The following is a 25041-nucleotide window of genomic DNA, read 5'->3' as shown; positions in this document are numbered from 1 at the left end:
GGTAAACAGGATAAATGAAACAAACAGCTAATTTCCTGGAAGCAAGCAAAAAAAAGCCAAACACATCAAGGGAAGACTGACGTAATTCTATTAAACAAGAAGAAAACAAAATGTAATTCAAGGAATGTTTGAAGTTTTTATCCTGTTTCTCACACACAGCAAAGCAGTATCAGTGTGAGGTCTACCAGGGCCCATATATTCCTACTAAATGGACTGAATCTGGGAAGAAAGTGAGTTACAAAACAAGAATTCACATTGCTTTGAGAGAAGAATCAGCAAAACTCATTAACTGCCTTCTATGCTGCTGTGATGGAGAAAGTAAACAAATACCATTTCTGAAAGAACCTGAGGTGAGAGCTGGACACACCCAGCTCTCTCTTTGGTCACCAGACTCTGTAAGTACACAGAGATCCTGAAGATGCAGCCAGTTTGATAGAGCTACCCCAGGCTGTCAAAGAAAACTGCCTGGTCATCTCAGGTGGATTCAAAATGAAGTATGCTACCTGAATGCTTCCTCCAGTCCCTCCTACTGCCCAGCACTGGAGCGATCCCAGCAGAGTCCTGCCACAGCTTGGCAGGGTCACAGCGCTGCTCAACCCCATCGTACGCGGGGTGGGGGTAAACCCAGGGCAGTCTGGCATTTACCACTGTACCTTAAAAATATTTGCAAAACATATGAACAAAACACTACCACCCCTAGGAACCCGGGGAAGGGAGCACTGAGAACACAGCACAAGGCAGGCAGCAGGAGCATCTGCTTTTGGATTCCCAAGAGAGAGGAGAAGAAGAGAGAGAGGTTTCATATCATTAGATTAGAATGGAAACCACAGGGCAGGAAAATGCATTCAGATTTTTTTTTCCTAAGGTGGAGGAAGAACCCAAGAATGAGTGAGTGGTCTCCAGAAAGATCCATTTCCTTTGCTTCACCATCAGATCACCGAACTGGTTGTTTTTCCATTATTATGTGAATACCAGGTGCTTCGTGCAGCTACGCCCCACTCAAACCCTGGGGCCTCCCACTTTCATGCTAAGCAGGAAGAATCTTGCATTCTTTTTAAAACAGGAATTATTTGGGGTGAGAAGGATGCAAAGATACCATGAAATAACTCTTTGGCTATTTTCTCATTCCGTTCAGATTCTGGACAACCCTCAATACAGGTCACCAGTTTTGTAACTGCTTTTTGCTGCAAGATGACAAAAAAGCAATAGAAAACTGCATGGCTAATACAGACTAGAAAAATATCTCTGGGGTTTTTTTGTTGTTGTTGTTTTTTGGGTTTTTTTTTAAATTTATTTGGGTTTTGTTGTTGTTGGGTTTTTTTTTTTAATTTGTTTTTCGTTGTTGTTGGGGGTTTTTTCAGATATTTATTAAGGGTTCAGGGTAACATTCATTAAGGAACTCTTCAGCAATAATTTTGGTTTTAACTGAAAACCAGAAGCCTTGGGCTTTAGCAACAGCACAAGAAGGTACTTTTCATAGTTATAAATCAAGTCTTCACAGAAAAGCCTTCAATGTCAATGTTGCCTAGAAGGGAAAGGGCAACTGTGGGTGCTCAATACACTGTATGGACAGGAGAGAGAGAGTGAAGTTCACATGTGAAGAGGAAAACGCTGCTCGGGAAAGCACAGGCAGTGGGATATGAAGAACATTTTGCCAGGCCAGTTATTTTTGTTCTTTCTTTTGCAATAACATCTAAACAAGTAGGGATATGATGGAGGCCAGAGGCTATTCTCAAAACCAAACAATAATGACTAAAATCAAGAGTAATTCACAGGTAGCTTTGGCCTATAAATATCAAAAGAACAGCTAAGAGCCGAATAAATATTTACAAATTCAGCCCAGCTGACTGTTTTACTAAAGCATACAGATATTTAAACACGCAGGGAAGTAAAACTTCAACAAACCATATAGACATTTACTTGGTTCAGACTGTCTTGTTAAAAAAACAAAACAAAAGAGAACCATGGTATTAAGCAAAAACAGATGAGGGGAAAGGGTTAAAACTCATGTCTTTTGTATACAGATCAATGGCTTTCTGGTTTCCAGATAATACAGGACTGAAGAATTTCAGAATGCATCTCGGGCAACATGGGTGGAAATTTGCAGAGGGCTCTGAACATGAAGCTACCCCAGAATGAATACGTGTTGAAGCAAAGAGGCCACCATAAAAACTGTGGACCTCGAATCCAAGCAAAAAGGCATAGACTCTAAACCAAAACTGCTTAGCTGAACTGCAATTTCAAAACCTTTTGTGTGCATGCACACATGTGCACACACGTGTGTGTGAGGAGGAGGGAAATTTTGTTTTAATCGAGAATGGGAATCTTAGCATTGATTAAGTCAAGCAGAGTATAGACATGCACTGTGCAAGCTTCCCCCATAGAGCTCTGGCAATGCACCTCGCTCCTGACCTGTGAAACTCCCTGCTATTCCAGTGCTGAACCTCCTGGGCAGAGAGAGAATCACAGCAATTTGTCATTGTGGTGATACTGGTTACGTGATGAGAACCAACTGCCAATTAGGACAGAGATCACTGAATCTCTCTGCAGCTGACCTGAGCAACATTTGAAATCTCATCTCCAGAGAAATCAATTACCATTAACCCTCAACAAAATTTGCCTCTTAATATATCTGTAAGAAGAAAATAGAAGCGTGAATGCAAATTCTGTGGGGGAGATCCACATGGGGCAGGGCAAGTGGAATGAGGATGCTTATATTAAAGCACCAAATATCTCAAACATGAAAGGTCAGTATCTCAGAAGTGCCAAGTGAGTCTACAAAACAGTAAATAAAATCCTTTCACATGTGATATTTGCTACAGAAGTATTTTAAGGCAATGAAAATGGCAGGGATGGGGGTGAACTTAGCTTTTGTTCTTACAGCCTCCCATCACACAAAGCCATTTTACCTTATTCTGCTCTCCTCACAGGGCAGCCATTGCCAGTGCAATGGTAACGGGGTGGTATGAGGCTCAGCTGACTGAGTCCCTGTTTGCTCAAAAGGCTGAGGAACCTGATCCCTCAGACAGACAGGAGTGTCTCTGAGCATTTGTACATGCTGCCCAGAAATGACCATGCTCAGAGTCTCCAGTCAGAGGCAACAGGAGACAGTCTCCAAAATAGCTTTTCCCTTCCCCCATCACACTAATCCTGCTGATCTCTACAGAGTATGTTCTCTAGGCAATGAACTGCCTTTTACTCTGCAATCAAAACAAGAGAAGTGGGTACAGAAACAGGACTTACCTTCGAGCCACGCTCATTAAATATTATCTCTACATCAAGGATTTTGCCGAATTGCTGCAGAGAGACAAGGGAAAAGAAAGAAAAAAAATATTTATTTTTGGCGGTCCATTTTTCCTACCTTTTGCAGGGGCTGGCTTAGTGCAAGAAGGTAGGTGAGAGTATTTCCATTTCTAGTACACAGGCAAAGGCATAAAATTCCAGTGATGTGACCCAATTCTCCTGGGTTAAGACATGCAGATCATCTTGGTCACAAACTCCAGGTTTTCTCACAGAAGTCTAAAGGAAGAAAAACGATCTCCAGAAGAGTTTTAGGGATTTGAGGAAGCTCATCCTTCCCCAGTTAATCTAAACAGTTCTTCCTTTCCTCATTCTACTATTCCATCTAAGACATGGTTCTGTGATTTCACCTCAGATATCCAACAACATTTCTCACATATAATGCAGCATTTCAGTTTTCTCCTGAAGTGGCTATCACAAAGAGAAACTTAACAGTGATGTTCCTCTGGAAGGGACAGTAACATAAGACTACCAGCCCTCAGGGATTTCAAACACTAAAGGTTCTTTCCTTCCCTTCATTTTCCCAAACTCAAAGCCTTCAAAAGAATTGATGGCAGATTGAGTCTGTTTTTCAGAAAAACATCATTCAACTTCAACCTGTGACATGTAGTAGGTGGTCAACAACCTATGCAAGCTTATCACATGTAATAGAATTCTGACCTCTGCCTCAGCCTGGAGACCCCAAGGAGAGCTCTGCACTGAAGGAGTTCCAAAGAGCTCCCTATTTAGCAGAGAAGTAGATTTACCACCTCTGTGGAACCATGTATGGGTTATGTCTTTCACCTTGCTAAGAATGTATTAGAATATTTTACTGAAGCAGCCAGACTCCAAACAGGAGCCTAGAGGTAGAAGTATCACCACTTCAACAGAGGCCCACGGTGCTCTGTCCTCCAGAAGTGCCAATGCTCTATTTCCAAACTGGAGGTCTGCTCTCTAGAAAGACAGGTCTAGCTGGCATTTTTATGAGTATGTATATAGAGTAGTTTTCATTCTAGAGACATATACTCACATACTGCACTCAGACAAATGCTGTATCAGTTTTTCCAATCCCATTATTTAGGAAAGCTTCCATCAACAAGGTTTAGATTTAAGTTTGATAGCAAATGAAGGAAGGATCAATAAGTAAATTAAGGATGGTTTCACAGTTTAAAAAGATGATGAACACAGGATCCAGGCACTGGGACACTCTCCGCTTTGCCCAGCATTCTTAAAATAGCATTTTCTTTTTTTTTTTTTTTTAATTTAACAGTTGCATTCAGAGTCAAAAGGATATAATACTCATTTTGTGGGTGCCCTCCTTGAAAGGCTTGTGGCTAGACTTCAAAACCTGGAACATTTACAACAAAGAGCCATGATGGCTGAGGAGAGGCTTTGAATACATTTAGCAACAAAAAGTTGCCGAGTCCCTTGAACAAGTATTCCACAACTGTCTGCAAGCAAACATAACACTTCCAACAATTTTAGCTATAGTTTCTGTCTGCTTGCCTTCTCCATTCTTAAAAAGGAGATCTTGATTCACAGATGTTTTTACTGTTCTATTGTTTAAGGACAATACTTGATCCTCTATTCATCCCAAGAACAACTGAATTCACAACATCCTATATTATACAAGTTTGAATAATGCTAATGTAAACATGCATCTTCCTTGAAATCTCAACATCTCAACAGCTTAGGTTTGATCCATGCTGGATCCTCTTTTGACTGCTTCTCTGCCAATCACAGCTAAAATACGTTTTCTATTTCTATCCCACGCTTGGTGTGGGCTTGTCAATAAAAGAGATTACTGTTGATTGCTTTTTGTTGTCTTTGTTGCATACAGCTTTGGTACTGCTATGAAAGGAATCAGTCATGATTGTCATGATTGCTTTCTTGGTAGACTATCTCAGCATCCTTACATGACTGGGGCTGAATCAATTTAGCAGCTTGTGGCTACTGAAGGGCTGTGTCTGCTCCTTGATCCTTCTTTGTCTGGTCTCACCAGCCTTCCAGACGTGGCCTCAGTTTTCATTCTCACCTGCAAATAAACTGATACAGCTCAGCAACCCTACGAAAACCTAGCCAAGAAAAGGAATACGTACAAAGATTCCGGCTGACGTTTACTTCAGAACACAAAGTTTACTGATCTGAAGTGGCTGAAGGGTCAGTGAGCATTACAGCTCCAAGAAACAAAAGGGAGTGCACACCCTGCCCAAGAGCAGGATCTGTCCCCTGCCAGAGGAGCTCAGCTGCCTAGCCTTGCCACATCCACTGAAAGAGCCAGGCTCTCTCTCAATAAATGCAAATGCCAAAATTATTTCCAGAATCTTCAAAGCCGTTAAAAAATTCACTATTTTCTACCTCACTAGAATCATCTTGAAAGGGAACAAACTGTGCACAATTACTCCAGGCCACTGCCCCCTGTCTGCACACCACAGGCTGGGCTGAGCTCCCCACACAGGGCTCCACACCAAGGGGAAACCCTGCCCTGTGTGCTTAACTGCTGGTGGCTGCCACAGTGCCAGCAGTGACCCTGAGTGCCACAGGTCTGAGAGGTGGCCCTCCCTGCCTGTGAGATGATGGAGGCACACTGTTTCCTAGATGACAGAATTAAGAGCCTGTGGTTGCAGCAAACACAGGCTTGACATCTACTGCAGTGGGCTACATCCACCCGTGCAAACTGCCCCAATCTCTTTTCTACCCAGGAGTTGTGGCTTTTTGAAGAGGGAAGGACCTCCTTGGGAGAGAAGAGCAGAGCCAATGGGGGCTGACTGCTGAATGGAGATTTGCTGGGGAAGGGTTTCCTGCTCCATGAAAGAAGAAGAAGGGGAGCAGGGCTGTGAGGCAGAAGGATGTGTGCTGGGCTCTTCAAAGCTCGGCTGCAGCCACTGCCACAGCTCCTAACACGATGTCTCTTGTCCTCACTGCTGCAATGGTTACAGCAGATCCCAGCACTGGAAGGCATTTTTTTTGGTAGCATGCCAAAATTTTCCTGAAGAATGAAAGCAGGAAAAAAAAGAACTAGTTCATTTTAACAATTTATAACTCTTTCAAAGCTGAATCTAATTTAGTGGAACATAAAAAGGCACTTCGTGCTCCAATGGTGCTTCGCCTACCAAATGTCAACAGTCTACTGCAAACAATCCGAGTTTTAAGAGCTCCTTAGTGAAAGGTCACAGTTTTTTGCCTGGGAAATGCTAGGCCATCTAAATACAAGGGTCAACACCAAGTCCCCTCATAATAATTTTTTTTAAGTCAGGTATACAGGCATGTTTTTATTTTTCAAAAGACATAATGTCTCCAAAAGTCATCCACGAGGACTAACCCTCTAATCTCTAACCCTGAGGACATGAATCCCTTTGCTCACAGACAAATCTTGATTGGCTCATTCACTGATTACCAAGAGCTTCTACTTAGAACTCTGCACGGTCTCTGGAGAAGGTATTGCAGGACTACCTGTCTCCAACACCATGATTTAGAAAGCTCACTGTGTGACCAAGAGGTCAGCATTCCCCCTACCATGTCAGGCCATGCAGGAAGCCACCTCCCTGAACTGCTCACATACATGCCATGCGATGGGAAAATGCACACACATGCTATTCCAGTCATGCCAAGGCAGAGGAGCTATGGAATCCTGCTTTATCTTAATGGTCTCTTCCTTGGAGTGAACTTGACAAGCTTTCAGTTATTTTTAGCAAAGCAGGTAAATGAGAATCAGACCCTCTACAATGGTAGCAGGGAGTGCTGGAAGTAACAGTTTTTAAGAGGCATGAAGATATGAACAGACAGGAGTTATGACCAGAAACTAATCATCTTGCTGGAACACAATCTACCTTATCACAGATGCAAGGGCATTGTGCAAGGAAAGATATGCACGCTGTGTGTTTCTTTTCACACAGATGTCATGAAGGCAAGAGATTTTTCCAGCTGAAGCCATAGCTACATTAAACATAATAAATTTGAGAGGCCTGGCACCAGAAAGCTTTTGTCTTCCAAGGCACTGACAGTTTGGTAGGGCCCCTCCTATATGCTCTGTTCCAGCTGGCCCTGACTCCTGTCCTTGTCTAGAGCTTTCAAAACCAGCTCCAAAATGTGCCAGACAAATAACTTAATCCTAAAGATGCAAACAGCAGGGAGTACAAGGCAAATTCTCTAGAAGTCAGGGAACAACAAAAGATCACGAGAGACATCATGTGACAACCTCATCTCTACAAAGGAACTCCATATGTCCGAGCAGTTTCGTTAGCCCTAAAAAATTCACTTAGAGGTGAGTCCAATGAGCTCTCTAAACTTCAAAGATGTCAAACAGTCCATTCTTAAAGATAGCCAACATTCAAAACAGCCAAGAAACCGACATCCTGTGCAGGAAATCATGAGGTACATGAACAAGAGCATTTTATAAGCAAGAGAGAGCCATGCTACAGAGAGAGTCCTTTCCCTAGGTTCCAGCTCCACGGGATACACTTGGAGCTGAGCACAAGTGCCTCCATCACAGCACATATCAGTGCTTAGCCATGGCAGCACGGGCCCTGCCAGAATGACACTATCAGCACACAAACTTCCTCACTCAAAGCTGAATCACATCTCTTTAAGCAATGGGGCCAACCCTGGTCAGTCACCAAAGCTACACCACTCTGCTTTGCTGACAGGAAGATGGAAACATCAAGGATTTATAAACCAAAGCACTACCACAGTTTACCAAGTGAACAGATAATGAACAAGCACCAGGCAGTCCTTACCAGGGTTGAGCTGTTGCCCAACAAAACACGTTTTCTGAGAAACCAGACTTGAACAGGAAGACACACAAAGAGAGCAGATTCCTAACAGGATTTACAGACCACAGCCATCCCAGAAAGAAAACCCAAAAAAACAACAAAACGTGATGACAAACAGTTTCTAGTCATTAGCTGTTCTCTAAATCCCAAATAAAAGATTTTCTCATGAAACAGAGATAGGGATGAACACTACCACAGGGCACCACCCAGAGAGAGATCTTACCATCAGTCTAGCTTCCAGGTCTACACTTCCAGCTCTTTGTTCCTGCTTTGTGCTGTTCCCCAGTGGCGTGACTGCAGTGGTAACCTAGTAGTGATGCTGCAGAAAAGGCACTTGGACCCATGCCCACAAAAGCAGCATACATTCAAAAATCAATCTGAGAGTACTTAGCATGTAGACTGAAACCATGTGAAACTGGTCAATAGAAGACAACTCCATGTAATTTTACCCAGGCCTTTTATCCAATTAAACCCAGCTACAGCACAGCACTGTTTACTAAACGACATTCAGCACAGTCCTGCTGCAGACATTCCTACTAACTCATAAGAACATCCAAAAAAAAAAAATATTAGATAATTGCATGACCCTGTCATCACTGCCTTCCAGCAGAGGGTCAGCACAGAAGTTGATAGCAGAGAGCTTTCTCAGAGCAAAACAGACAGTACAAGAGCTGCTGGCAGCTGCAGGGGCACAAGCACCCTTGCACACCACGGCCATCCAGACAAAGCACAATGTTCAAGCAGTGCTGAGCACACAAGTTGTTTTTTGAAAGGTGGCTTCAGAAAACATCCAGGTGAAATGCATCGATAATCAGCAGCACCTCTTATAACTCTAGCCAACACCAGCAAGAACAAAGTCCTGCCCTGTGACAGGGCTGGGGCTCATTGTCACCACAGGGAGAGCCTGGAAACAAGAAAAGCCACAGTGGGACCACTTTGTGTCAGAATATTTGTTCTCCAATACTGGCACATGGGACTTACTACGTGAAATTGGTGGCCAGTAGTACCAGGAGATGAAAAAAACTTAAAATACATCTTGATCTCCAGAAGACAGAATCTCCTCCTTCAGGGGTCCAATCCACTCAGAAAGCAGTCCTTTTAAGCAAGTGTGCTCCTGCTGTACTTCGGGCCCCAGTGCATCCACACTTGCAGGTCAGAGCTTCCTGTTCTATCATACTATTACCTGTACACCTTAACACTTGAACAAGTACTTCTTCCATGGTCAACACTTGCGTATCGCTAATTACTCCTGTGTTTAAATTTATTTACTGGCAAGTACAGACTTAAAATTCTACCAAAATCTTGCTGACAGTGAGCTGTAGTCCAATTTGTTATTGCTTTAGCCTCAAACTATAGGCTTATGGAGGGGTTTTGCACTCTTTAACATCAGAATGAAGTTGGATAAAAAAATTATATCCACCAGGATATTTTAGGGAGTGCAAGGTGACAAAATGGTTCCTCAGAGGCCAAGATTCGAGGGCAGCAAGACCTTTCAAAACTATCTGAGCTTGCAGAACTCTGTTGCTTGGGTCATACAAAGCAGTGGCCGACCACAAACAAACATCATAAAGAACCTTGCAGTAGAGATATGAATTATGCTTAGAGAAGGAAAAGGATAACATTACCTGCCTTTATGTCATCCTTTTCCAATGTAAAAAAAAGTGGCTACCATTCTGTCACCTGTAATAAATGACATATTAATAACTTCATTAACTGAAATTAATTAAATGGGACATAATAGTCACCTTCATAGAAAACATCTAGGGGTTATTACTGCTGTAGCTGATAACACACAAAACCCCTTCATCAATTCAGCTGATTATGGTCCCCAGCAGAAAGAGCTAACAGTCTACAAGTAGAAGCTATGGATTGAGCAACTCTTTTAAAAAGCAAGGTCTCCATCTGAAGCCAGAGTCTGTAAAAATTCACAACCTGTACTCTGCTAAGCCACCTTCATCTGCAATCGTCATCAACATAGTCCTTATTTTTAAGAGGTAAGAAATATTTTGCTCAAGGACATCCATAGGAACTACCAAAACAACCCGCTTGCTTGTTTTTGTGGCAACAATTCAGGATTGAGCTTGGGAACAGAAGGATCTTCCTCTTGCAGGCTGTCCAACCCTGTCTCTATCTTCACCAGAAGACTCTGAAGTCCGTCTAACTCAAAAGTCCAGAAATGACCAGACCATCCCAGCCAATTTTACACTGGGAGGAGAACTGTTTCCTGAAGCACAAGAGGGAAGGGCTGAAGCTACCAACCATGAGGTGCAAGCCGACACTATCACAGCACAAAGCTGAAAGGACTAGAAATACGTTGAAAAACATCAACTTTTCTTCTGCATACACAGTCCAGAAAGGAAGGGAACATCTCACCACCAGTGTAGGAGAACATGACTACCATCATGTCAGAGTCCTGGCACACATTAGCCAAAGAATGTCGCTCAGAAAATGGAGAGGGGGATTTTGAAAAAAGAGTTGCTAATCTGTTTATAACACTGATGGCAACTCTTCTTCTCCCTGGTAAACTGTTCCATTGTTCAAATAAGTCTCAATGACCATGAATTTTTTTCTTATTTCAAGGGTAGTTGTGTTAAATCTCAGCTGCCAGCTGGAAAATCTTATGGCTGTAAACAAGTACTAAACCCCTTGCTAGTAGGCTATCACCCATATATAAGCATCTGTACAGAAATTACTTATCTCCTAATTTCTCTTTTTAACAAGCTGAGTAAACCTAATTCCTTACCAAGTTAAAAAAAAATCACTCACTCACAAATCACTTTCCAAGTCCTAGTTCACTTCTTTTGGTCTTAAACGGATCTCAGAACTGAATAAAATTATGCAGTCACAGTCTTTTCAATTTGGAACATGAGCAACATCACGTCCCTCCTTCAACCTGATAACCCCTTTGGATTACTGAAGCAACTATCTTCAACAATCACTAGTACTCTCCCAAATCAGTTTTCCAAAGGAAACTTTCCATCTTAAGAGCACAGACCAGTTCCCACATACTCAGTACTCTGCAACGAGCTGCATCCAACAGTTTTTGTTGGATTTAGCATCAGTCAACCAGGCATTTCTACTCCTTCTCTAACAGTAACCTTACCTGTCTCTTTCCTCCTCCTCAAACAGTTTTTTTAACTGCAAACCTTACTGGCAAGGTTTTAATAGCACCGTCTCCATGGGCTGATACAGACAGTAAACAGGACAGAGATGGGAACAGATCCCTGGGGAAACGGTCTTGATCACAGCAATCTCCCAAGTAACTACTACTTTTTTATTACCTATCATTAAAGGGGTTTGAAATCCCTCTAATGTGTGCTGTGCTTGAGATAAGTACTATTTTTATTAAAAATTGGTCACTTGGACAAATTCAATTGATGGAGCAATGTTTCACTTTATCAGTATTGCTTTGTACAATATCTTGTCAAAATAGACAAGACAGCATTTGTCTGCAAAGATGTACATTCCAAAGTTCTACTAAACAGATACTAATGTGTTTTTTTCAGATGCTAATGTTCTTCTTTAAAATGTTGCAAAATTATTTTTATCTTGGATTAACATACAGATAGATAGTTCTTAGCTCTTTGGGTCACCCCTTTCAGTTTTTTTCAACAGTGAATCTTGGTGGGCAGTGTTCCACCCCTCTGCAACTCCCCTAGCTTAAAAGAATCGGCTAAAAATTAGTATTAATGACTAATGGAGCTCCTTGCCTTGGCTAGTATTGTTGGACATACCTTATCTACATCTGCTGGTTTTTAAATATTAGTGAGCACTGTTTTTCATTCTCCTCTGTTATTAATTTTGTAGAAAACCAGATGAGGTAAAAACACCCCCTCTTAAATTCGAAACACAATCAGTTGAGGGTTGTTTTTCCCTTGTTTGATTTTTTTTGTTTGCTGTTGTTCGTGGGGTTTTTCCCCAAAAATACACAACTACCTCCTGATTTTATACTGTACTCATACACAGACCTTTTATCTTTGCACGTAAAAAAACTGATGGGTTTTCTAAACTTAGGTCACCAGTACCTCCAGGACTAGCACACTTTCACCTGCTTCTTTGCTTAAGTTTACACCTATATTCCCTGCTATTTACTTCCTCCTTGCCTAAAGTGTAGAATGCTTTGAGTTTTATTACCACAGTTTCAGCAGCTGTGGAATCATTCCTTCTTGGCCATCAGTATGATGCTGCTGCATACTTTATGGCTTCCATTAATACTTCCCTTTCAAAGGTACCTTCCTGGGCAGTTATCCTGCCAATTGTTTAAACTCCAAGAAACACTCTTCTAAAGCTCCTTACAGTGCTGCCTGAGGCCATATTCTGTTTGCACAAAGCAAATACAGACAAATAGCAATCACTGGTACCTAGGCAACAGTGGGATATCAGGTCAGCTATTAACTCTTCTTTATCTCTAAGAACAAGGTCAACTATTGATTTATTCCACAGTGGGTGCAGAACCGTGTGCATTAAAAAAATGACCTACTCTCTAGAAGCTTTCTGGAAGCCTTTCATTGGCCTCATGAAATGTAAAGTAAATATTACCTGTTTTAAGCAGGCCGTATTATTTGCCTCCACGGAAGATGCACATATACAAAAAAATGTTTGGTCTATTCCTGAAGATGTCTCAAGGACCTTTAAAAACATATTATAGCTGATGGACAGAACTCAATTTGAATTTGTTAAGAAATCCTTACATTTGCAGCTCTGCCAAACGGTGCATGTTTAGAAAGCATTATGTAATATGTATTTAATCACATGTGGGACAGCATGTCTCTAGTCCACCTCTACTCAAGTCTGGACAAAAGCATTAGATATTTTCTGTGCCCCAGGACTGGGCTGACCTCTCACATGCTGTTCTATCCTTGAGGGGATTCTTTACTCCCCCCCTACCATCACATTTATTTCTTCCTCCACGGCTTTACTGTCTACCCAATTTCTCTCTTTGTACAGTAGCTTGGGAAAATCACCGCAGGCAAGGATTTTGAGTCTCTCAAATATGACGTTGAGGAGATGCAACCTGACATACAGGAGGGAGAGGAAAAAGATGGGGGTTACAGGCTAGTCACAGCTGAAGACTCAGACAACCATGAGTCCCCTTCAGGAGGAAGGGTAGGTTTCAGTGAGTCACCCAAAGGAAAGCATCCTGATCCTGAAAAAGAAATAGGAGCAAGCAGGAGGGCATGCTCTCCTGCTTGAGGCTATGAGCATGCTGAGAGAAGCAGCACTGAAAGAAAAAGGAAGATGTGTGAGAATCATTCATTATTTACTTGGCAAAGTTGCAAAGTTCTCTATTACAGAAAATTGGCACACGGGGCATTTTGTGTCCCAGAAGACAAACACTCTTCTGGCAGGCATAACTCTCAGCAACCACAGGCCAGGTGAACTACCAAAAGGTTTCACAAGGAATTACTGGATTTTACCCAGTTAAAATCACATCAGTGTGCTGGAACTTGAGCTGATGTTTAGAGAAAAAATAAACACCAGAAACCAATTCATACAGCATTATTCCCCACCCCTCCTATGCACAAAAAGGGCACCATATAGGCCCAAAAAATGACAGGAAATCTTAAAGCAAGTAATTAGACTGCATTTTCTACAAGTCACTTCTTAGGACAGCAGTTCATTTAAACTGCCTGAGTATCCCAACTTGCAAAGCATAGGCAAGAGAGAGTCAGCAGGACAGGGATGTCCTTGTCATTTCCATCTTACCCATGTCTCTCACACCAGGAGCACATGGCAGAAAAGCATTAAGGTGAACAAGAGTGAAAAGGGCTAGCTGTTAATTAAGCACCAATCCCAGGAGAAGGGACAGCAAGGGGGTACAATTTATGTAAGCGATGCAGCTCCCAGGAGAGAGGAGCAGCGCATGATAAATACAGATTGCAGCATGTGGTCCAGGAACTGGCTGTGTTTTCAGCAACCATTTGTCCAAACCGGATGGAATTGCCTACTGCACAGCCCTGCAACAGCAAAAAGCAAGCTAGAAAAACCACAAAAGCAGAGCAGAAGATTCAGCAATCACAGATTGCCAGGAGATGAGTTTACTTCTGAAAACATTCCCACAGGCATCGAGAGTATAACAATAATCTAAGTATAATAATCAAGAGTATAGCAATAATCGAACAACATGGAAGTAAACCCAGGCCTCTTGCAACAGAATCACAGATCCATGGTTTTGGCTGGGGACTCTGCTCACAGCAGGCATAATGAGATCTTTTTGGCCAGACTGTGTCCAGGACAGAGGTTCCACAACCCATCCGGGCAATGTGTTCCACTATTTAAGCATCCTCAAAAAAAACCCTAAAATTTTCCCGGTATCTAATTGGTAAAACAAAGGCAGAGACAGACCCAGCAAAGAGACCGAGACAAATTACAGGGCTGGGCAATCACCAACCATATCAAGTTGAACAAAGACAAGCACCAACTTCTTCAGCTGGGACGGGGCAGCCCTGGCTGTAAGGAGAGACTGGAGAATGAGATGCCAGAGAACAGTGCTGCAGAGAGGGACAGGGGGCCTGGCTGACAAAAACTTGAGTGTGATGAAAGGCATGAAATTCACTCTTGTTGATTATATTAACATTTCCTTCAGCCTGGGCAGGTCCCTCTGAACAGCACCCCTTGCCTTTCTGCATTTTGACCACTGTTTTTGTTTCTTTTGTACTGTCCAAGCTACAGACAGCTAAGCCAAATTCTTCTCTCATTTACAGCACTGAAGTCCATGAATTAGACACATTTAAAATACTGCAACACTACTCTGCATGCAAGCATGTGCTTTTGTGCACGCATACACATCCACACAGATGGCTCAGGAGATGCAACAACTCAAACAGAAACACTGCAGAATTTGGAGGAGCAGCTGCTATAAGTGAGGACCAAAGTATATGCTCCAAGCCTAAGGTGACAAGAGCTTTGGGCTTTCCCCGACCTCGATTCTTTGGACTGCACCTTTAAAAGGCATAACTTCATAAATAATAATAAATATTTCTGAAGACTTTAAAACATGCCATCAACCAAGGCTCATACTATAATTATTTCAACAAGTCAAATATTCCTGATGATGACGCTATGACATATAAATATGACATAACTTCACCTGAAGGTTAGGTCACGAGACATCGAGCTCGTTTATCTGTGTTCATGTGGAATGAGTCATCACATATACTCACACAAACAAACCCTTCCCCAAAGAGCTAATAAATCAAGAATCATGAATAGCATCCAAGGATTAGGGAAAACAAACTATGTGGTCAAAAGAAACAGAAGGTATATCATACACAACACAAAATGCCATCTGACTTGCACTAGCTTTTCCAAATGCAATCATTAGTTGGCAAATTTTTTGCAGCCAACTTTCATCACAGAAATGGATCATGAGGAAATAAATACTTCGACATGTTTCTATGCAACTGAAAAACAGTGCTTTGCAAAGGATATATTAAGTCAGTGTTTAATCCTGGCCTCTACTCAGAAATAAGGTGAGGTTTCATCTTGTTTTGTTTTTTTTTTCCCCAAACCAATTGTTAGATTACACTGAACATTGCTGCTCAGAGAAGTTGTGGGTTGCCCCAAGCAGTTGTGCATGCCCCATCCCTGGAGGAGTTCACAGCCAGGCTGGACTGAGCTCTAAGCACACCCAGTGAAAGGTGTATCAGCCCATGGCAGGGCTGTTTGAACTGGATAATCTTTAAGTTCCCTTCCAAGCCAGACCATTCTATGATTCTATGAATATCTTAATAGGAAGAACACTGTTTTAATTCTCGTATGGTTACCAGCTAAGTTAAGCACTACCAATTGTCCTAATCCTGCATTACAGTTTGCTGACTAAACTGAGGGGGAAGGGCTTTTTCTTCACACAAATACACAGTAGCAGGTGTTCCACCTGTGGAGAAGGAGAATCTGCCATGCCTGAAAAGGTGCTCATAACTTACCCCAAACATCTGCCGGAGGTCAGGATCTCGAAAGCGGAAAGGAATGTTAGACACGTGAAGTCGTTTTGGAGTGGATTTGCTCTCAGTATTCTCACTGCTCTGTGTTTGTGATTGCTGTCCGTCTGTCTGTGCCCCTCCTTCTGTCTGCTGAAATCAGAAAAGACAAAAGTGTGCACATAGGTAGAAATCACACAAATCCCATTCACGTGCCTTGTCTACCCCTACTTAGGTATTAGCACTGCACTTGCAATGGAGCTATCTAGCACCTGACAATCATTTTGATAAAGCCAGTAACACCTAACAGTTGATCTGTTGTTCCTCCCCTCCCTTTCCATGAGTAAACACTAATGAGATCTCAGTCTCCCTCCCCTCCTATCACCTTCCAGCTTAGTAGATTCATCTTTGGTTTTTCTTAAATTACTTTTTTCTTGTAGCCCATTTTCCCCACTTCAACTGCCACCATACGAAAGCTCTAACGAAGAGACGGATCTCTCATATCCTGGAGCTGGGAGGTAGTACCACCACTCTAATCTCATGTGGCAGGACGTTCATGCAATCACCAAAATCCCACAGCTGAAGTGGCAGCTCTGCACCGGGCCAAGACGAGAAGCGCATCCTGAGGCAAAACGGCATCTGTTCTGTCAAAGTCCCTTCAGAGGGATATTACTCCAAAAGAAGATGTATAATTAAATGGTAAAATCCATATAGGAACAGCTTACGGATGTCTCTGATTAACTTTCTTCATGAATTTAAGTGAGCCCAGGAACATGAAACAGTCATCACCACTGCAAGATTTATAAAAAACTCCAAGTGCTGCTTCTTCCTACCAATTCCACAGCTAAGAAAGGCAATTTGTTCCACTGTTCTCAAGGGCTGACTGCCATGGCAAAGAGAGGTCAAGGGGTACACCAGGGGTATTTGTTCACAGAAAATGTACAAGAAGCAGGCAGAGGAGTAAGGGAGATATGTGTGCCAGATGAGAATCATAATGCCTGCACAGAGATTACTGGCAGAAGAAAAGTAAGGAATAGAATCTCAGCTGCTTGTGTGAGCTTATACTGAAAAGTGCTAAAACTTGAGCACAGCACTAAATATAAAGGCAAGGCTCCTTCGCAAAATGGCTTGATAAGAAAATAGCATTTTTCACTCTTTAGTCAGAAAGATGACCTCAAAACCTGAGCCACAGAACAACGCAGACCACCAGTTTTATTGCTCTTGCCCCTTTCCAAGTGCATTCACTGGCAGGCCAAGGTATTCAAAGAGCACCCACCCATTCAGTCTGTCTCCTGCTGCTTGCCTCAGACTCTTGGGAGTCAAGCTTTGACTACCCATGTGGTGCACTTTTAAGTGTCATTTCAACTCTTCAGATGCCAACCTGACTTCCTCCTCAACCCATCAACTATAAAGAAGTTCTACAATAAGGCAAAGACTGTAATTGCTAAGAGTCAGGGTTTTTTAAGGCACTTTCAAAAGAACATGTGGGCCTTAAAGACAGAAGAGTAGGGGCAAGTTTTTTTCCGGTTTTGGTCCTTTTTTTCTCCTGTTTTAAATATGCAATTTGTGTACCAAAGATGAAAGAACTCTCAGGGGAGTTGCCCACACCAATCCCCCAACCACTGACTGCATTTGCTAGGCTGCTCTGCACATCATTCAACACACAATACTCCACAAACATTTGGAAACATCTCTTCACAGATAAACTCAATTGGCAACACTACGGAAGTATCTTCTGCCCAGAAATACCACTTGAAGATATGACCTTGAATTTACATGTTGGTTACAAATCAAGTGTATATACAAAGGCAAGAGCAAGCAAACAGTAAGCACTGGGGTCTTGCCACGCTGAGAAGAGCAGTGGCAGCTTTCCATTAAATTTCAGTAGAGCTGTGCATGCAGCACAAAACATGCTTGATCTAGTTAACATAAATTATCTATGATAGGAAGAATGACAATAGTGCCCTGATGAATATGTCTCCTTCCCATAGCTGTGCAAGTCTCAGGAGAAGCTTTGTAGAATGAAGCATTTTTATTTATCCAAGATTCATTCACCCTAAACAACAAATTTTTGAGAAAAACTTCAGAAACATCCTTTTGATCTTGCCTAAAAGCTGTCCCCCACATGTTTCCCCTCTTTGCCTTCCCTGACCTCTATGACAAAAAGACTCTCCAAACTTACACCCTAGGGGAAGAATCAATGCAGCTGGCTTGCAATTAAATCCCACCACACTATTCAATGGTTTAATTCTTATGCCTCTATCAGGATCCTCTGCTCCTCAGGGCAAATCTGTCCAAGAAAGACAAAATACAGGAGCAGCTTATCCATCACCACTGCATACAACACCTGCAAGGGAGTACTCCCAAAAACCACCAATACTCCTGGCTAAAAGGGACAGCTACATTAAAATATAGGTTACACAGTACAGGATCTGCTGTTTCCACAGGGGAGGAAGACAGAATGTTGTTTGCACTCCTCTCCCATACATTTGCTCCCAGGCAGAGGGCAGAACTCCTTTCTCACCAAGGGTGCAATGTATCATGTACACTGGCATCCTCAAAAGCACTCACAGCTGTTCCTGCATATGGCAGAGAGCTGCTGCAGGAGTTATTCTGCAGCAAGTGAGATGTATACAGTGAGACAAATGCTTCAAAGAGAAGAAATTATAGAAGGAATAAAGGGATCTTGGTCCAGTGTTACTTTTTTAACTGTACTGAGAGACTCCAAATGCTTTGCATGTTTTCACACAGCCTGATTTTTCAGTAGTAGTTTAACATTAAATATCTTCTTAGGCATGCTGTAGCTCCCTCATCTCTATCAGCCATGGCCCTAAGGTAAGATTTGAACTTTCCACCCCTGTAACATCAGGTCAATATATTTGTCCACTGCCACACATTCAGCTACAACATAAATGAAAAAGCCAGTCTCTTCAGATTTTTTTTCCCTTTTACAGTTATTCCTTGGCTCAACTCATTAGGAAGCAGATGAAAGGAAGGGCCTGAAGCCTGTTGTCAGGCAGCACATAACAGAGCCTGGCAGCAGTGCTACCCTGACCAAGGCAGATTATGAAAGCCCCCATTTCACCAAGTGCCCACTCCCCACCCTGACACCTTCCCCACAAGGTGTTCAAGCTCCTTCTAGCCTTGTGTCAGAACTTCCCAGTGAAGAAAGAGACCTCTCCCTTCTCTAGAGAATCAGCTTGGGAGGGCACTAATACACATTCCCTGGGTCCCAATGCCTGCCATCAGGCAGTACAGATGTGCTGCAGCAAAGGTCTCACATCTAGGAGCAGTCCTGGATTCACTGCACAGCCTGTGTAACACACACTGATGCAGGTGATAATGCCACTCACACCTGCACATGGAAGCTTTGAGCTCTGCTCAAGGTCACCGAGAAACACCTCACAGCCCAGGACAGCAAAGTATGTGCTTCACTTTGAACTCCTTGCTGCCTGTGCCCCCAGCTCAGCTCCTCCTTTACACCTGCCAGCAGAAAGGCAGTCCTAAGCAAGAAGAGGCAGCTGCAAAGAAAAGCACGGATTATACTCGTGCACATACATGTGTAAAAGGGGAGGAGGAGACCTGGCAGCACGAGGGTGTTCCAAAAGGTTTGGGGTCAGCCCTACAACCACCTTCCCACCTCTCAACTGCTCTCCTCTACCCTAACACAGGTGATGAACAAGCAGTTGCTGAGGATTTCCCCTCAGCAGCAGGGAGGCAGGAGCTCCAGCACCACCTGAGGTCTGAGCAGGTCTCCATCTGAATGCCAGACAAGCACTGGTGCAACAGGCCAACACAGATTATTAACACCCAGCAAAACCAAAGAAGATTTCTGTTTCCATCTCCCACTTGCTACTGGAACTGCTTCAGATCCGAGTTCCAGACAAACGAAAAAAAAAAATCCCATTCTCTTCCCCCAGGAAGCAGGCAGTCCAAAATGTTGTGAATCATACTGAGGAGGTTAAGAGCTATAAATCACTGCAAAGAAAATATTTACAAAATACAAACTGTAACTAATAACTATATTTAAAAGGGGATTTGGGTGGCTGACAAAATCGAGGAGACAGACTGTGCTCACTCCACTGCTCCTTGATCAGTCTCGAATCCAAAAACAGCCAAACCAAATACCCAACCTTGTTTGGATCAAGAACTTGAAGAACTATGGAGACAAGGACCAAAAGCTACAACTGAGAGAAGGCAATATTCCCACCACGAAATAAAGCATAGATAATGTGGAAAAATCTCTACAACGATCTCTACAACACAAGATATCAGGAAAATTTTAGCGAAGAACCCGTGTCAAAACAACCAGCCACCCACCAATAAACAAATACCCACTGAGAAGGTGTCATGTAAAAACAGGTGAAGAATTAGGCCCTAGACACAAAATCCATCTCCTTCCCCACGACACTCTATTAAAGTAGGTTTGAGGTCCCACACATCCAGTAGCAAATGCCATGGGAACTTCAACTGCTTAAACACTTGTTCAGCAGACAGAAGACCTTAGCGTTAATTATCACTTTTCAACAGCAGAAAATATAATTTTACAATTATATCTCCATGTAGTTGGTTTTTAAGAGATGCCAGGAGTGTTGTTTAAAAAAAAATTGGGGGCTACTTACAGGCACAATTAACTATTGTCCAAAATATTCCGTATGCTAAAAAAACAGCCCAAAAATTCTAAGAACATACCAATTAACTTCTACAAAGCTTTTTACTATTTTCCATACAGTCAGGTGAATTTAGGGTATATTTTTTTCTGATATACATTTTTTGTTAGTTACATATTTTCAGACATACTGAAGCTTAAGTCATTTTAATCACTTTTGTCATTAAAGACATACCTCACAGAACACAAACCTAACATAGGAAAGCACATATGGAGCTTTGCTACCTATGCTGCACAACATCTCTGATGTGCCCAGTAACATTTTCAACCCAAAGATGGGTGTTTTTAACAGTATTCTTTGGTGTGTTTTTCTTTTCCCTCTGAAGGAAGGGGTGAAATGGAACCCCCTGAAAGGTCCATTCTGCTGGTCAGATTGTCAAACCTTTTGTGAGCAGTTCCAGCCCATTCCTCACAAAACAGAGATGCCCTGACAAGGTGAAAGAGACAGCAAAATTTCCCATTCTCCAAGATAGTGGTCACCCCTGGACCTCTCCATTGACAGTGGCAGAAGAACTGCCACGCAGTGACAGACCTAAGATCCATCCAGCCCATTATCTTCTTTCTAACAGCACACAAATATGTGGCATCTGTGGAAGGATGCAAGAACAAGGCAAATGCTTGCTGACTCTTCTCCAGCAAACTAAGCCAGCAGATGTCTCAACTTGCCAAGTATCCTGTGGACAAGTGCTGCAATGCTAATTTCTTCATTGTATGGACATAAGTATAAAATAAGTAGTAAACCTTGCTCTTTTTTTCAAACGTAGCACCCAATTATTTCCCACACGCATCCTAGTAAGTGAAAAATAGGAAAGCTCCATATTTTAGTTGCCTTATCATCCAATTTTCTATTTACTTGTAATATACCTTTATTCCTGACAGCTCTTAGTGAAGATTTCATTTCTTTGCATAAAGAACCTGCTACATCCTTTTCATCATCACTTTTATCCTTCCCTGTACTTCTGCTAGATCTGCTAAAACCTTTGAGAGATACGCAGAAGTACTATAGCTATATACTCTAACGTAATGATACTTGCTGATTCATGTCCCATTTCTCATTTTTAAATCTGCCGCATTAGACACAAGACTGCAAGTGCTGACAATCTGCCTCATATTCAAAGCAAGCTCTAGATATTAAATGTCAGGGCTTGCAACCTCAAGACAGCAATTTCTAAGCTGAGGTGGCCAAACCATCATCAGCAAACTACTTATCTGAAGCTAGCTCTTCCTCATGTCCACCTGCTCAGCAGTATCAGAAAATAACTGACGATATCCATTAAACATATTATTCACCTGAAATACCTCACGTGAGCAATTGCTTTAATTACTAAAGGGACGAAAAGTAATTACAGAAGAAAATTCTGCAAATTCAGTCTAGGCAAGAAATACCCAAGGGGAAGTCGTCGTTATAACATCGTCCATGTGTTGTGACAGTCACTCGAGGAATCCCTGGTGTCTTTGGCTCTCTTTTCTGTAAGCCCTTGCTAGATGCACAAGACACGGCCAGATGACCAAGCCCTTTCCCTGCCTTGCTTCTGGACACATACGGGCCCCCCACCACAAATGTGTCTTCTTTGAGAACCTGAAAGTCAATATCTCTTTATGGTACAGTGAATGAGCTAAATACATTTCAGTACACCACATCAAGAAGTAGAGACACGATACTCTAATTAAATAACACTTTATACTGGCTCATGACAACGTAACACCAAGGCGACAGCACCTGCCATTTTCATGCAAAGTAATTTACATAAACTTATTCCACTACTTCTATACCTCCAGCTGCATTCCATAATTTATGCAGACACACAAATTCTTCCCTCTGACATTAACAAGAGAAACAAGTTGAATAATCAGCTGGCAGTATTAAATGCATTGCATTTACTATCAAGCAAGCTTTTTTAGTTCAGCAGATGATTAATCTTCCCTCTGCAGGTAGAGTAGCAGGAGATGCAGAGAGCTGACAACTGCTCTCGGCTTCTGGCCATGCTCTCCACATGCTTACCTTGCAACAACAGCGTTTGCTGCATCCCTCTAACAGCTGCCCTAATTCATTAACCCAGCAAAAAGAATTGGACAGCTTTCTGCCAGGTCAGTGAATTCAAGTGGCTCACGTAAGGCATGCCAGAGACAGTAAATAGGAGTGGGAGTTTGCGCTTGGAGCCAGATCTCTCCTTTCTGACAGCAGTCTCTTAGATCAGCTCAGCTGCCAGAGGTACTGCAGCCTAATTAGCATCTCCCCTTGCAGCTAACCGTGCTGGGTGTTTCCATCAGGGATAAGAGCACTAAGGTAAACCAAGAAGGGGAAAGAAACCAAGCAACCCAGCACCGCAACTGAAATGCTGAGCATCAACTGTTAAAGAAGAGGGCTGCAATAGGCAGACCAAGTAAGCCAAATATGGTCCTGTATCTCAGCCTATTTTTAATCCAGGTCTTTCAGCTGTGCTTTGGGACAGTATCAAGAGAAAGGACAGATGCCTGGACACAAAGACCGAGAGGTCTTCCTGCCACGTGCCAGGCAAGAAACAAAGCCCCACAGATGAGGCTTGATCCTAAAATAGAGACTCCAAGATATGAAGCTGTTTGTATTACACCAACTACTGTGCCAATTTCTTTTCCATGCCCCAATCCTAAGACTTCTGAATGCTTTCCACTACATTCAGACCTCCGAAGCCAAGCTCATCCACAGCTCATGACACCAACCAGTCACTCCCCTTTGTTCAGGGTTTTAGACTGCATAGGAAGGCATGGACTTTGACTCTCAAAGTGTATTTTGCGTAAGTTCACTGCTGATCTTTGACCTCAGGCTCCCAGATCTACTTAACCCTGTCTACTACCTCAGACACCACCACTAACTTCAAATCATTCTAGCTCAGCAGCCAAGTTTCTACGAAAAGGTGCTCCCGCCCTGTGTCTTAAGGACCCTGTTACAGACCACATTACATTGCTGTATAACATCCTACCAACAAGATCAAGTCCCCTTTCCATGAGTGATCTTTAAACTGCCCCCATGTTCTTTGTTACTTTTGCAATTATCCTAAAGGCTATCAGCCTGAAAAGCAGGAAATCCCCACCATCTGACCACACCTTTTGCCATCTCCCTCTGTTCTGCCAACATGACTAATCACAGGCCTTATTCTTAAAAGCAAGCAGGGAACTTATCTATCCATCTGAAGGAATTTCTGAATCATCCCACGGGAACACAGGCTTCGAGTCAGCAGCTAAAAAATCCACTGGCTGTTGAGTCTGGGGTATTACCTTCACACATGTGACAGCAGCTGTGCTTGTCAGTCACAATAATGGGAGGGAAGGCTCAGCCCTCACCCGTGATGGCTTTTTGCTCTATTAAAGCTAGCAGTGTTGTTTGAGCGAGATGGTAAAATGGTTAAAGGAGAAGATGCCTTAAAGTGTAACAGTCTAGTCCACATGGGCTGAACATGTGTGTTAAACAAGTAATAGCCAGCACACAGGACGGACAAAATGCTTAACATTAGCTGTAGATGTTTAAAATTAAATATGCAACCTGTTATGCTATGTTTCAATAGCATTTTTTGAGTAACTACTGAGCCTTCTTGCTTCCCCTAGGTCCTACATTATTAATCAGCGTACTGAGACAGGACATAATTGCTTTTAACTTTTTAAGGGAGCCCACAAAATCAAAATAACTTCGTAGAGGAATCCTAGGCAGAAAGACAAAGAGACTTGAAAGATCCAGGATGCAGTGGATGTGAAAGTCTGGTGTGTGAAAAGCCCCTTGTTGAGGCACTTTTACCCCTGCTCCCACAGGTTTCTTCATGTGCCACCATCTGGGATCATCTGGGTTTGATCAGTCCCAGCCACAGCAATGCCCTTGTTTGTGCCCTTACCCTTTCCCAGCCAGCTATGGCCACATTCCTGACTCTGCATGCTCAGCTTGCACGTCTTCAACCACATCAGCCAGTCACTCCAGACGTGCACACCTGTTCCAACAGCCGCTACAAGCGCCGTGGGTTATTCAGCCTCTTCCTTGGACAACCCCCTGCCAGTCAGACTCCTTCCACAGACTCCTGGCAACACCACTGCCTGCCAGCAGTCTCCCAGCAACACTCCCTCCCACGCAGACGGGCTTCCAGTGCCTCCTTGCAGGCTAGCCACAGGCTGTGGGCTCCTTGGAGCCAGCACTAGTTGATGAAACACAGAGCTCGGCCCTGCAGAGCCACAGAGATGGTTCCTAATATGGAAGAGGAACAGGAAGGCTGGCAGGAGCTTACATCCAAGGTCAAGGCTCGCATCATTTCCATTAAAAAGAAATGCTCTTAAGCTCTGGACAAGAATGGGAACAGCAAAAACACAGGGGGAAAGCCACTGCCCTGTTTCAAGCTTCCTCATCCAACTGGCAGTGCCTGAGATGGTTGTATGCTGGAGA

At 42.8% G+C, this 25041-nt stretch overlaps 1 protein-coding gene across 24 annotated transcripts in view; it reads right to left on the bottom strand.

The window, feature by feature from the left end:
- Positions 1-25041, bottom strand: part of RBFOX2 (RNA binding fox-1 homolog 2) — a 170887-nt gene that overhangs the window by 34403 nt on the left and 111443 nt on the right. For all 24 annotated transcript variants that reach the window (XR_010743705.1, XR_010743704.1, XR_010743706.1 and 21 more), the window contains 2 exons: positions 15977-16123; positions 3244-3297 (listed from right to left, as the gene is read on the bottom strand). Coding sequence is in view for 21 of the 24 variants with exons in the window: in XM_066320209.1 (XP_066176306.1) it covers positions 3244-3297; positions 15977-16123 (201 nt within the window). In the remaining 3 variants the exon portion in view is untranslated. The remainder of the gene's footprint in view (positions 1-3243; positions 3298-15976; positions 16124-25041) is intronic.

Source organism: Sylvia atricapilla, chromosome 5, assembly GCF_009819655.1.
Source record: "Sylvia atricapilla isolate bSylAtr1 chromosome 5, bSylAtr1.pri, whole genome shotgun sequence".
Taxonomy (NCBI): domain Eukaryota; kingdom Metazoa; phylum Chordata; class Aves; order Passeriformes; family Sylviidae; genus Sylvia; species Sylvia atricapilla.
Note: the sequence above shows the minus strand (reverse complement) of the source record. Positions and strands in the feature narration are given on the sequence as shown.